This window comes from Elephantulus edwardii, unplaced genomic scaffold (assembly GCF_000299155.1).
Source record: "Elephantulus edwardii isolate Elephantulus edwardi_28Jun2011 unplaced genomic scaffold, EleEdw1.0 scaffold00237, whole genome shotgun sequence".
Lineage (NCBI taxonomy): Eukaryota > Metazoa > Chordata > Mammalia > Macroscelidea > Macroscelididae > Elephantulus > Elephantulus edwardii.
This window is the reverse complement of record NW_006399987.1, coordinates 4,183,141-4,196,105: the sequence shown is the minus strand read 5'-3', so window position 1 is coordinate 4,196,105 and position 12,965 is coordinate 4,183,141. Positions and strand designations below refer to the sequence as shown.

Here is a 12,965-nt window from a genome sequence, read left to right as displayed (position 1 = left end):
TGTTAGGTGCTGTCAAGTTGAGTACAATCCATGTTGTTGTTATGTGCTGTCTATTTGCCTGTGACTCATAGCTACCCTGTGTACAACAGCTTGGTAGTTTGCCTTATCCTGAGCCTGTCTCACTGACTTTGACACACTTATCCCCATTTCCCTTGACACACTTATCCCCATTTCCCTAGTTATTGTATCAATCCATCTCATCTGGGATCTTCTCTTTCTCAGTCCCTCCATCCTTCCAAGCATGATGTCCTTCTCCAATGATCGGTTCCTCCTGGCTACATGCCCAAAGTATGTGAGACAGATGTTCAAAATCCTATAATGACCCTATGAGCAACAGATCTGAACTTTGCCCTATCCTATGCCATCCTTACACATTCTGACACGCTAAAGCCCATTGCGGCAGTCACCATGTCAATTCACCTGGTCGAGGGTCTACCTCTCTTTTGCTGACACTCTACCTTTCTGAGCATCATGTCCCTCTCCAAGGAATAATCCTTCCTAGCAAAGTGCCTGAAGTATGTGAGGCAAAGCCTCATCATCTTTGCCTTCAAATAGCACTCTGGCTGCACCCTTTCCAAGACATACTTGTTTATTCTTTTGTCTAACACCACAGCTTAAAGACATCAATTCTTCTTCTGTCATCCTTATTCATGATGCAGCTCTCACATGCATGACAAGTAATTGGAAAAGACCATAGCCTGAAACATATGCACCTTAGTACTCAAATTGACATCATTACCTTTCAATAATTTGAAGAGGTCCCTAACTGCAGACTTTCCCAGTGCACTACATTTCCTGATTTCCTGGCTGCTGGTACCAATGTGGATCCAAGTAAGATGAAGTTGTTGATAGTTTCAATCTTTTCTCCATCTGTCATGATTGCATATTGGTCCAGTGGTAAGAATTTTTGTCACCTTGACATTGAGATGCAACCCTATATTGAAGGCTGTGTTCTTTGATCCTCTGCAACAAGTACTTCAAGTCCTCCTCACTGTCAGCAAACAGGATTGTGTCATCTGCATAATACAGGTTATTGACGAATCTCACTCTGGTACTGATGCCACATTTCTCTCAAACATGCCAAAGTCAAAGAGCTGAACAGACAATTTCAAAGGGCAACTTGAGAAGACAAAGTATTTTAATGGAATGTGTAGAGAGTAGGATTGGACAATACAAAGGGAATAACTCACTCTGCATTTCTCAAGCTGAGAGAACTAAAAACAAATTTAACCCTTGAGCCACAATATTTTTTCCCCAAGTCGCAATATTGAAAGATGCTATAGACAATATATTGAATGACCCAGAAAGCATCAACAGAAGATGGAGGGAATACTCTGAATCACTATACCAAAATTAACTGACTGAATTTCAGAAAGTACCAAATGAGCAGGAGCCAATGGTAATGATGGATGAAGTGGAAGCTATCAATGGGATACCAACTGACTTTTTTAAATGAACAGATGCAGCCTTGGATGAGCTTACCATTCTATGCCAGGAAATTTGTAGGACAGTTGTCTGGTCAATTAATTGAAAGAGATCCATATTTGTTCCCAATCCCAAGAAAGGTGATCCAATAGAATGTGGAAACTATTGAACAATATTATTAATGTAACATGCAATCAAAATACTGCTGAAGAGCATCAAAACATGGCTAGTACAGTACATAGATAGAGAGCTGCCAGAAGTTCAGCAGGATTTAGAAGAGTCCATGGCACCATGGATATCACTGCTGATGTCATATAGATCCTGGCTGAAAGTAAAGAAAATCAGAAGTAAGTCTATTTATGCTTTATTGACAATGCAAGGGCATTTGACTGTGTGGATCATAAGTCATGGCTACCTTTAAGAAGAATGAGAATCCCAGAACACTTAACTGTGCTCCTGTGAAACCTACACCCGGACAAGGATGCTATTGTGCTATTGTGCAAACAGACCAAGGGAACACTGTTGTTGTTGATTGCTGTCGAGTCGAGCATGACTCATAGCGACCCTGTGAACAAAAGGCCTGAAGCTTTTCCATAAGTGTCATCATTTATCAAATTTCATAGAGTTTCCAGAGGCATGTTGTTTAGGAAGTGGCAGTATATGGTTTAAAATTAGGAAGGGAGTGTGTCAGGGTTTTATTATCTCTCCATATCTGTGTGATTAACTTCTAAAACCCTCTAGAGGTATGGTTTGGTTTGGTTCCAAATCTATTGCAAATAATGACATATCATAGTTGAGGTTTGATCCCCAAAGGGAAATTTCCTCAAGATTCACTTTAACAGATAGATGGAAAAACTGACTCAGAAACAGACTAAAAGACATACTTGTTTGCTGTTGTTATGTGCCATTGAGTTAGCTAAGACTCATAATGAACCTATGAACAATGAATCTGAACCCTGCCCTATCCTGTGCTGTCCTCATAATTTTTGGTACACTTGAGCCCATTTGTTACTGTCCATGTCAATCCATTTTGTTGAAAGTCTTTCTTACACTTCCCCTCCACCTTTCCATTTGTGACCCTCCACTTTTTCATGGACTGGCCAAACATGCCCAAAGTATATGAGATGAAGCCTCACCATCTTTTCCTCCAAGGAGCACCCTGGTAGTACTTTCTCCATACATATTTATTTGTTCTTTTGATAGTCCATGGAAGATTCAGTACTTTTCTCCAACACCACAACTCAAAGTCATTGATTCTTTTTTTCTGTCATCCTTAGTCATTGCCCAACTTTCAGATGCATGACCAGTAATTGAAAAGAGCTTAAAGTAACCCTTTACCAAGTTTTTGGGAGGCAGTAAATCGCAGGAGAGAAGATGGCCCAGTTTTCTATTTCAGGGCAGCTGGTAGATTTGAACCACATGCCTTTGTATTAGCAGCACAGTCTTCTAAGGACTATGTCACTAGAGCTCCCTGGGAGTAAAGTGATGATAAAACATAGAATAGAGTTATCAGGGTGAAACTTCATCTCACTTTGAGCATGTTGTCAGGAGCGAACAGTTCTTGGACAAAGACATGACACTGGGAAAGGCAGAGGGTCAGAAAAAGAGAGGAAGACCCTTGACAAGATGGGTGGACATAGTCACTACAACAGTGGCCTTGAGTATGATGAAGATCGTGACAACGGCACAGAATAGGGGAAGGTTCAAATCTATTATTCGTAGAGTGTTGGAATTGTAAATATGGGCACCTGACAACAAAAGCGAAATTAGGAGTCTAGACATGGACAAATATTTATGTTGTTGTTATATACACTTCATGTTGGAACAGACCCATTGCTGACTCTAATTAGTTGAGGATTTGCTTTGGAGGAGATTATCAATCCTTCTCCCTCGGTGCAGCTGGCTGGTTCCAACTGTTTAACGTTGTGTTAGCAGCGCATCCTTACTGCTAAGCCAGAGTAGAGTGCTCCTTGAAAGTAAAGAGAGCAAAGCTTTGTCTCTCATACTTTGGGCATGGTGCTAGGAGTAGCTAGCTTATTCCTTGGAGTGGGGGTCATCGTGTTTGGAAAGGTGGGAGGGCCAGTGAAACAGAGAAAGATCCTCAAAGAGATGGATTGACACAGTGACTGCTGTAGTGGGCTCAAGCGTATCAACCTTGATAAAGGATGGCACAGGATAGGGCAGGATTCAAGTCTATTGTTTGTTCATAGGGTTGCTGTACTTGACTCCATGGCAACTAACAACAGTAAGCCACCAGAGCTCCTAAATATTTTATGAGGTGGTGGTTGTTGTTGTTATATGCTGTCGAGTCGTTTGCAACTCATAGCGACCCTATGTACAACAGCCCTAACCCCTGCTCTATCCTGTGCCAATCACATTGCCTCTGACACATCCATCCCAATTAACCCAGTCACTGAATCAATCCACCTCATAGAGGGTCTTCCCCTCCTGCGCGGTCCCTCCACCCTCTCAAACATGATGTCCTTCTCCAAGGACCTGTCCCTCCTTACAACATGTCCAAAGTATGTCAAATGAAGTCCCAGAATCCTTGCCTCCAAGGAGTAGCCTGGTTTAACCCTCTCCAGGATGAATCTGTTTGTTTTCTTGGTAATCCACGGTACATTCAATACTCCTCTCCAGCACCACAGCTCAAAGGCATCAATTCTCCTTCTATCCTCCTTGTCATTGTCCAATTCTCTGAAGCATAACAAGTGATAGCAAAGACCATGGCCTGTATCAGGTGCACCTTAGTCTCCAGAGAGACACTGTTGCTCTTGAGTACTTTAGGGAGGTCCCTAACAGCAGACTTTCCCCATCGCAATACGTTTTTTGATTTCCTGGCTGCTGGTGCCAAGAGTGTTGACCCTGGAGCCCAGCAAACTGAAGCTGTGAACAATCTCAATCTCTTCGCCCTCCATCCTGATGCTGCCAATTGGTCCAGTGGTGAGAATCTTTGTCTTCTTGACATTGAGCCTCAGTCCATACTGAAGGCTGCAGTCTTTGACCCTCTGCAGCAAGTGTATGAGGTCCTCCTCAGTTTCAGCAAGCTGAGTTGTGTCATCTGCATAACGTAGATTGTTAATAGATCTTCCACCAATCTTGATGCCACACTTCTATTTCCCTAAATAATGCAGCTTTAAAAAAAAAATATAAAAGGCCAGATAGTCAAATACTAGTTTTGAAATCTTTCACTACAGAAAACCGTATTTGGGGTTTATATACTGTATATACGTAGTCAAGAAAAAAAAAAAATAGGCTTTTCTCTGTAAAGGAAATAATGGCAGAAGATGACTGATCTCACGTCTATACCAACTTCAAGTCTTAAGCAACTAAGTGCCAAGGTCACTACGTGGTCACGGACCCCTTTTCCAGGGGCACCCGAAACCCACAAACAGGAAGCGGAAGTACACGTACTCGGACCAGTGGCGGGTTTGGTCCCACCGTGATTTGGTCCCGCTCTGACTCCAGCATCCGGTAGAGTGAGTGTCTCGCCCGCCTTGTCCCGGAGCAGGTGCTGCCGAGGGGCGAGGACTCGGGCCCGCCCTCCTGCGCTCTCCCGGCTCCCGATCCGCTCCCGAGGCCGCTGTGCGGAGCCTTCCCGCGGCCGCTTTCCCCGGCCGGCCGCCACCATCGCCTCCGCCGACAGCCCTGCTCCCCCCGTGTCCCTGATCAGCTTCCCGGGGTCCCGAAGGCGAGTAGGTAAACGGGACTAGGGTCTCGGTGCATTAACAGGTAAAATCGTGTAAATCCTTGCTAAGTAAAAAGGACAGACCAGCTTTGTCCCCTAAAATGTACTAGAATCGTCCTTTAAGTTATGCGTAGTTAACTTGAGTCTAAATGGACTGTTGCCACCTCCAGACTGCTGTTTCCAAGCTCCCCAGGGCTTTCAGTGGTTCGGTAAGGCAGGACTTCTGCTGAGTCTTGCTGGCCATTTGTCCAGTAAAATTGTGAGAAATACCTTCCCCTTATTTTCATAGTTGCAAGTTTTTAAGCCATTAGAAATTATGAATCGTGAGTGAGAACTAGTACGTGCATTTAGGATCATATAAAGCCTCATTTTTTTGGGGAAAATAGAAAGTGGCATATTTCAAAGAACTTTGTTTTTTTTTTTTTTTCTAATTGGGCAGAGATTTTCACCATGATTGTGTGAGAAACAGTATAGCCATTGGTAGGGAGTTGTTCTGCCAAACCAAAGGCACACAATTCAAATCCACCAGCTGCTCTCAGGGAGAATGATGGGGCAGTCTCCTCCCGTGCGATTTATACAACCCGATTTAAAACCCAACGCAACGGAGGGTCAGCTGTAAGTTGATTCCAACTTGACAGTACATACAACAAAGTTTGTAGGAAGCTCTAGTGCCCACCACTGCCAACCCAGAGGCACACAGTTCAAATCTGCCAACTGCCCTGAGGGAGAGAGAAGTGTAGTTTCCAGACTGGTGATTCACAGCCTTTGAAAACTCATTGAAAGGTCAGCTATGAGTCAGAGGCACACTAAAACAACACACTTCTTTGGATGGAAAATGTAGTTGAACATGTATAACAAGGTCAGGAGCTATTTTAGAAATCACATGCTCCATGCTTTGCTAAATATCAAAGTTTGACTGAGATAGGTTATGTGCAGGATTAGAAGTTGGTGGTTTAAGCACAAGTTTTGCAACAAGAGATCCACATTCCTTAATAGGTTTAAGGCTTCTGGGAGCAAATGCCCAGCGTGTTCCTGTGTGAGTTTCTATTATTGGGAATGAATACATAATGTAGCACCTGTGTCAGGAAACTACTCAGAATCCTTAGCCAGATCCCAGAAGTCCTTAACCAAATCCCAGAAATCCTTAACCATATCCCAAAGGCTGCAAAAATTTCTCATCCTTTCTGTTGCTTGCTTTGGAGAGCACTGTTATTTAAGTAAATGCAAAATGTGCAACGATTAGAAAATTAATGCTTCTTGGTAAGTGATTTTGAACACTGAATGAAGCTTAAATTGATGAGTAATTTGCTCAACATCTATAATATGATGGGGGGGGGGAAAGGTTTCAGAGAAATCAAGATTTTACCCATTGAGCTAGGTCCTTTCCTCTAAGCCTGAAGAAACTTTTTACTGGAAACAAGAACCACAAAACCCATGGCTGTCATGCCCCATTCCAACTCATGCCTACCCTCCAACAGGTGAATCTTTATAGGAGGAGACTGCCTTTTTTTCAACTGTGGAGTGAATAAGGATCTGGATTAAAATTATTGCTATTGCTATTAATATTAGTGTTGTTCAAAATAATAAAAGCAGAGATAGTACCCATAGTGGGAGATACCCTTTATTAAAATTATGTGTGTGCGTGAGAGAAAGCAGTTACACTGAGAAAAGAATGTAAAAGTCATAGCTTGGGGTAGGGCGGTAGACAGAGACTGCTCCTTAAAACCTAGTTATTTTCTGATGAATTACTTACTAGAATTACCTTAACAGTGAAAGTGTTACTAGAAATTTGGGAACTGGTGGTGTCATGAACAGAAAGCCAAAGGGGTGGTAGGTGAGCAAGAGAGAGAAGTGTCTGTTGCAAAACTGGTCACATAGTACAAATCTAGAAGTTAAATGAACATGCAAAGTACAGCAGACGCATTCCGTTTGTACATGATAAATCAAAGAAGCTTAATTTGTTGACCGAACTTGAAAAACTTTGTGTTTTCCTTTGAAAGCACCCATATTAATATTGAGGTGTGCATGCTGTGGTACAGGGAGCCCACAACCTCAGCCCTAGGCTGAATCCCTAGAGGAAATACAGTTCAAACTTTGAAGCCTGGCCAGACCTTGGAGCTTCTGATACACTGTTAGGAATACATCGGTGATCTTGTTGCCTGAGGGAAGAAGCCTGTGGAGCTACATAAAGTTTGCAGGTGGCTGCCTGGAAGGCTGAAGCCTGTTCTGCCTTAAATGCAAGTGCCGCTGGGTGGTTGGAGGGAATCCTTGCTCACAGAGCTGAAGGCCAAGAGCCTGGCACTCCCTGATTACTCAGTACTGCTTCCTCCCTGTCCTTTCGTTTTAGATCTCAGGCATGGAACTAATCCAGTGTGGACATTTGGAGACCTTGGGAAACCACCTTCTACATCTGTGCAATCAAAAATAAGGATTTCAATTCCTCAGACTGGCTGTGTGGACCAAAGATCATTTATCTGTCTCTAGACTGCCTAGCAAGTGACCCTGCTTCTGGTTCTGTTCTTACTCAGAATCCCTCTGAGTGGCTTCTTGTGCTAAGAGAGGACATTCACTTAGACTGCTAGGAGCTGGAACAGAGAAATGGTGAGTAATACAGACACAAAAAAGTCTTAGGTAAAGTGTAGCCAGAGTACTCTTTGGAGGTAAAGGTGACAAAGCTTCATCTCAAATACTTCCAGTGTGTTGGACATTGTGCTTGAACAGGGTTTGGGTCTGTTCTTAGGGTCGCTGTGGGTCACACTTAACTCGGTGGCATCTAACAACAACAACAACAGAGGAGTAGCTTATTTTTACTATAAAGGCTTAAAGCTGCATATGAATTGTATGACCAGCTCTGTGCACCTGCCTTGGAGTGTTTGAATGAGGTAAAAAGATGGCAGAGAAGGCCAAGGATTGAGTGCAGAGAGGCATTGAAACTCACTATGGGCCACACCAGCAGAACTCCCAGTCAGTCCTCAAGATTTAAGCCAGCTATGTGACAACTTTTACATCAGTTAAATAGGCATTTTCTCAGTGTTTATAAGCTTGATAGGCGTTAAATTGAAAAATTTTCAGTAGAGAGACAGAAGTCTGTAGAAATTTTTTTGCAATAGAAACTGTATACTCAAGAACTTAAATACACTCTTCTCATCAGTTTCACAAAGAAAGAATAATTTTAGCTTCTAATTCAAGACTAGAACTTTAGCAAGATGGGCTGACCCCATGACTGCAACCATGGACTGAAGCACATGGAGATTGTGAGGCCGGCACAGCGCAACTGTTGCCATCGTTATTAGCATTATTATAACTTTTTTACCAAGTGTTAGTGCACAGACTTTATTTTATAGTATTTAAAGCCATCAGGTTTTCCTCAGGAGAAAAATGAGGCTGGGGCCTCCTATAAAGATTTGCAGTCTTGGACAACAAAAGAGAGGGGGAAAGGTTCTTAAATAAGAAGAGGAAGCCATAGAGGAAGAAGATGACAAATTCAACTGTACTAAAAGTCACAACTTTCATAAAGGCTAGGAATGACTAGTGAAAAGCTGAGGAACAGTTGATGGCTTTGAATAGCACAAAAGACAGTATTTCTGGGCTGTAGTCTTTGTGGGAGCAGATCACTAGGTCTTCCCCCGCTTTGGTTTTATTTATTTTTCTTGTGTGCCATCAAATCTGATTTGACTGGCAGTGGAGGAGATTGCCCCTCCTTCTCCAGCAGAACATCTGGTGGATTTGTTTTTGGGTTGTTTTTAAGTGACCTTTTTTTCTTCTAGTTTTTGTTTGTCTGTTTTGTTGTGTGCTGTCTAATCGGATCCGACTGGCACAGGAGGAGATTGCTCCTCCTGTTCAGTGGAGCATCTGGTAGGATTCAAACCACGTGCCTTTGGGATTGCAGCACAGCTTCTTGCCACTAGGCCACTGGAGCTTCTTACGCCTTTGGTTTTGCAGCACAGTTTCTTGCCACTAGGCCACCAGATCTCCCCACACGAGGTCTTTCTTTGTGGTGCCACTGGGGTTTGAAACTCTAGACATTAGCTTAGTAGTTGCATGCAGACAGTCTGCGCCAGCCAGAGACCTTGTGGACGGCATCAGAATAAAGTGTCTGCTTTCTGTCTCTGCCCTGTAATACTTGCTCTGTCATTTTCTGAAAGTATTTCTTTTTTCTAGAACCCTCTGTATGTTTCTATGTAGACCCCATCCTGTTCAGTGGAAAACCCAAAAGCCAAACCTGCTGCTGTAGAGTTGGTCTCAACTCAAAGTGACCCCATGGGAAAGAGTTGGGTCTTTCTGTCCAAGAGGGTCTCCAAGGCTGTGCTCCTTGGCGAAGAATAACGCCACATCATCCTCTCAAGGAACAACTGATGAGTCAACGTACTCACCTTTAACTGCTTACAACTTTATTTACAAAATTAATTCATTGCTTTCAAGTCCTGACTTTTTCGTAGCTGATCCTCCACTGGATTTCTGAGATGATAGATAGAGTAGAGATTGTCCATCTCTCGTGAGGAGTCCCTGGTGGATTCAGATGCCAGAGAGGCATGGCCTTTTGGTTAGCAGAACATTTGGACTACAGGTCCCTATGGACTGTTCCACCAGGACTCCCTACTTACAAAAGATCTAAAGCGTTACATCTGTTACTTTTGTTTTTGCCTTAGTACCTTATTACTTAGGAATATCTTGGCTCTGTGTGGGCTTGGCACTTCTTTATAAACTTTAGCCCACCACTCACCTGTCAGTTTGACTTGCTTTTGTGTTGCAGTGATGCTGTACCACAATTATGTCTATTTGTCTTTTTTTTTTAATGTGTGTACCGTCAAATTGAATCTGACAAGAATCTGACTAGTACAGGAGGTGATTGTTCCTCCTTCTTCAGCAGAGCACGAAGAGGTGGATTTGAACTGCGCACCTCTGGAATTGCAGTGCAGTTTCCTGCCACGAGGCCACCAGAGCTCGCCCTATTTGTCTTTTTATGTTGTGATTTGAGTGAAAGGTTACAAAGCAAATTGGTTTTCCAGGCAACAGTTGATAACATGTTGTGATTTATAACAACTCCGATACCTACAATGTAAACATACTCTTCCCACTTCTTCCCTGTCTTTCTCATGTCCATGAATCCTTTTACCCTTTCCTGCCTTTCGGGCCTTATCTTTGGGCAAATGCTGCTCTTCTGACCTGGGGTGGTTCATTATTCTAAGGAGTGAGTGCCTCTTGGTGGTTGTGTTCACTTAACAGACCTGTCTGTCGTTTGGCTGAAAGTTGAGCTATTGAGCTACAGGGTTGACTTTTGTTTGACTATCAAAGTGTGATTACGGGCTATGCTCTAGTGGGCTTCGCCAGTCTCTATTGGACCAGTAACCCTAACCTTTTTTATGTTTTCACATTCTCCCCTATTCTGTCCAGTCCTGTCATAGAGTTTCTTCAACTGTCCAGTCCCGTTATTTTCTGTCATTGAGAGTGGTCAGCAACAGTAGCTGATTCTTCTGGCCTCTAAGTCCTGGAATTTGATGTTCTTAAGGCCCTTTAGTTCCTTAGACTGATGGCTTCAGTGCATCTTGGGTTTTCTTATTTTGTGTACTTTTCTCTGTCTTCCCTTTCTTTAGTGGTATTGTGCTGATCATCCCCTTACTGTGTATTGCCTTTCCCTTTACTCATTCGGGAGTTCTGGTGGCGTAATGTTCAGGATTTGTGCTGCAGTCCCAAAGGCATGCGGTTTGAATCCACCAGCTGCTCCATGGGAAAAAGATGGGCAGTCTCCTCCTGTGCGGTTTACTGCCTCTGACAACCCACTGGAGGGGTCAGCTGTGGTTGATTCCGATTCAGTGGTACACCACCACTACCTTTACCTGTTAAATATGTGTTTTTTACCTATTTACTAATTTTTATTCCCTTTCCCTCGACATCTCTGGTTACTATAAAAAGAGCGAGGACCACGTGGGTACAGCCATGTCTGACTTTTCTCAGTGCCACAAAGGGGAACTGTCTCCATCAACAGTATCAGTAACACAAAACCAATTCCCATGCAGACAGGCATGTTCCCCTATTCTCCCATTACCTCTTTCCACTCATCTCCACACCAGTCTTTACTGCTTTGCTGGGTTCAGAATCCAATGCGATAGCTCACAGACCACACAGAACTATATTGGGGAAGTCAATAATCCAGATTAATAACAGAATATAGTCAAGGTAGCTCCTAAAATGTCTTTTTGGCCAGTGTTCCCAAGTTCTCAGTCCTGCCAATATTGGCTCCCCCGCCGTCTGCCCCAAGGTCTCTTCTCCCATCAGGTCTCCAGTTTGGTCATAGTTGTTGCTGCCCTAGGTATAGCTGGAGCAGGAAGGACATCCTACATTGTCTTCCTTTCTCTTCAGTGGCACCAGAAGATCTGTCTCTATGGTTAGAGCTGTTCAGTTTATTGGCAAGACTAGCCAATCAATCCCTTTGTGGAATGGTAGATAGCCAGTCCACTTGTGCACAGGCTAATACGGCCCATTCACACAGTCCCACCCATCTAGATATCAAAGTCACGTAATGGCTAGACAAGTAATATTGAAAGATAAACTCCATAGTAACTATCGAAAAATCTTTGTGTGTAAACTTTTCGTTAGCTTTCTTATGAGTGGATTCATTTGTCTTTTTATGATTTTCTTCACTTAGGATAATGTCCTCAGATTCATCCATGCTATGCAATGCTTCACAAATTTTTCACTGTTTATAGTATTCCATTTGTGTATGTACATTAATTAGTTCCTTTATTCATTCATCCATTGATAGACATTTGGATGTTTTTCTTCTCTTTGCTCCTGTAAATACTGCAGTAAATACAGGTGTACATGTATCTGTTTATGTTGCAGGCTCATCCACTTCGTCCTCCGGAAACTCTGTGAGCTTTGATAAATGTTGATAGTTACATACCTGATGGTATTGAATTATTTTCAACATTTTTTTTTCAATCTTTTAAAATTTTTTAATTGTACTTTGACTGAAAGTTTACAAAGCAAACTGGTTTTCCATCTCATTGTTCATACAAATTTTGGTTTTTGACATTAATGAAATACCCACAGTGTGATCACACTTTCCCCATTAGCCTGTAATTCTCATTCCCCCTAATCCTGAGATTCTGCCCCTTCCTGACTTCTGGCCTGTATCCTTGGGCAAATGTTGCTCTTTTGACCTTATATATAGTTGGTTATTCTAAGGAATGAGTGTCTTCATATAGGACTGTGTCTTGTATCTACCTAGAATCTTCTGTATTCCCTTTAGAGTGATCTGTAGTGGTAATGCAGCACCATTTAATTCTTCTGGTCTCCAGGCTGTGAAAGGAAAGGTCCAATGGTCCTTTCGTTCTTTGGTTAATCTATATGTCTTTGCTTTTCTTGTCTTGTCTTTGTTCCAGGCAAGGAGAGACCAATAGCTGTACTTTCAGTGTTTGCTCACAGGCTTTTTCCCATGTTTTCAAGTGAGTGACAAACTCATTTCCATTGTGTTTGCACCATTTTTATAGTTTCACTAGCAGTGTGTGAGTTCTAGTCTCCCCACACCCTTGCCAGCATTTCTTATTTACTGTTTACTGAATTTCGCCAGAGAAGTGATATATCTCATCGATTTGATTTGCATTTTTCTAATAACCACTGGTCTTGCTTGTTGGTGATGTGAATATTTTCTGTGGTCAACTATCCATGGCCCCTGTCCATTTTTTTAGTTGAGTTGTTTACCTTTATCTTGTTTTGAGGTGTGAGAGTTTTCTATAAATTGTGGAAATCAGTCCCTGGTCAGGTATGCCAACCAGGTTTTCCAATCTGTAGGTTCTCTTTGTACTCTTCAGAGAAGTCTTTTGATGAGCATAAGGCTTTGTTGTTGTTA

General features: G+C 42.6%; 1 protein-coding gene across 1 annotated transcript in view; it reads left to right on the top strand.

Annotated features, from left to right (window-relative positions):
* Window positions 1-4,936: 4,936 nt before the first annotated feature.
* Window positions 4,937-12,965, top strand: part of LOC102868197 (zinc finger protein 846-like) — a gene marked incomplete at its 5' end in the record, with an annotated part of 27,602 nt that continues 19,573 nt past the window's right edge. The window contains one exon of the mRNA XM_006898864.1: window positions 4,937-5,116. Within this exon, the coding sequence (XP_006898926.1) occupies window positions 4,937-5,116 (180 nt within the window). The remainder of the gene's footprint in view (window positions 5,117-12,965) is intronic.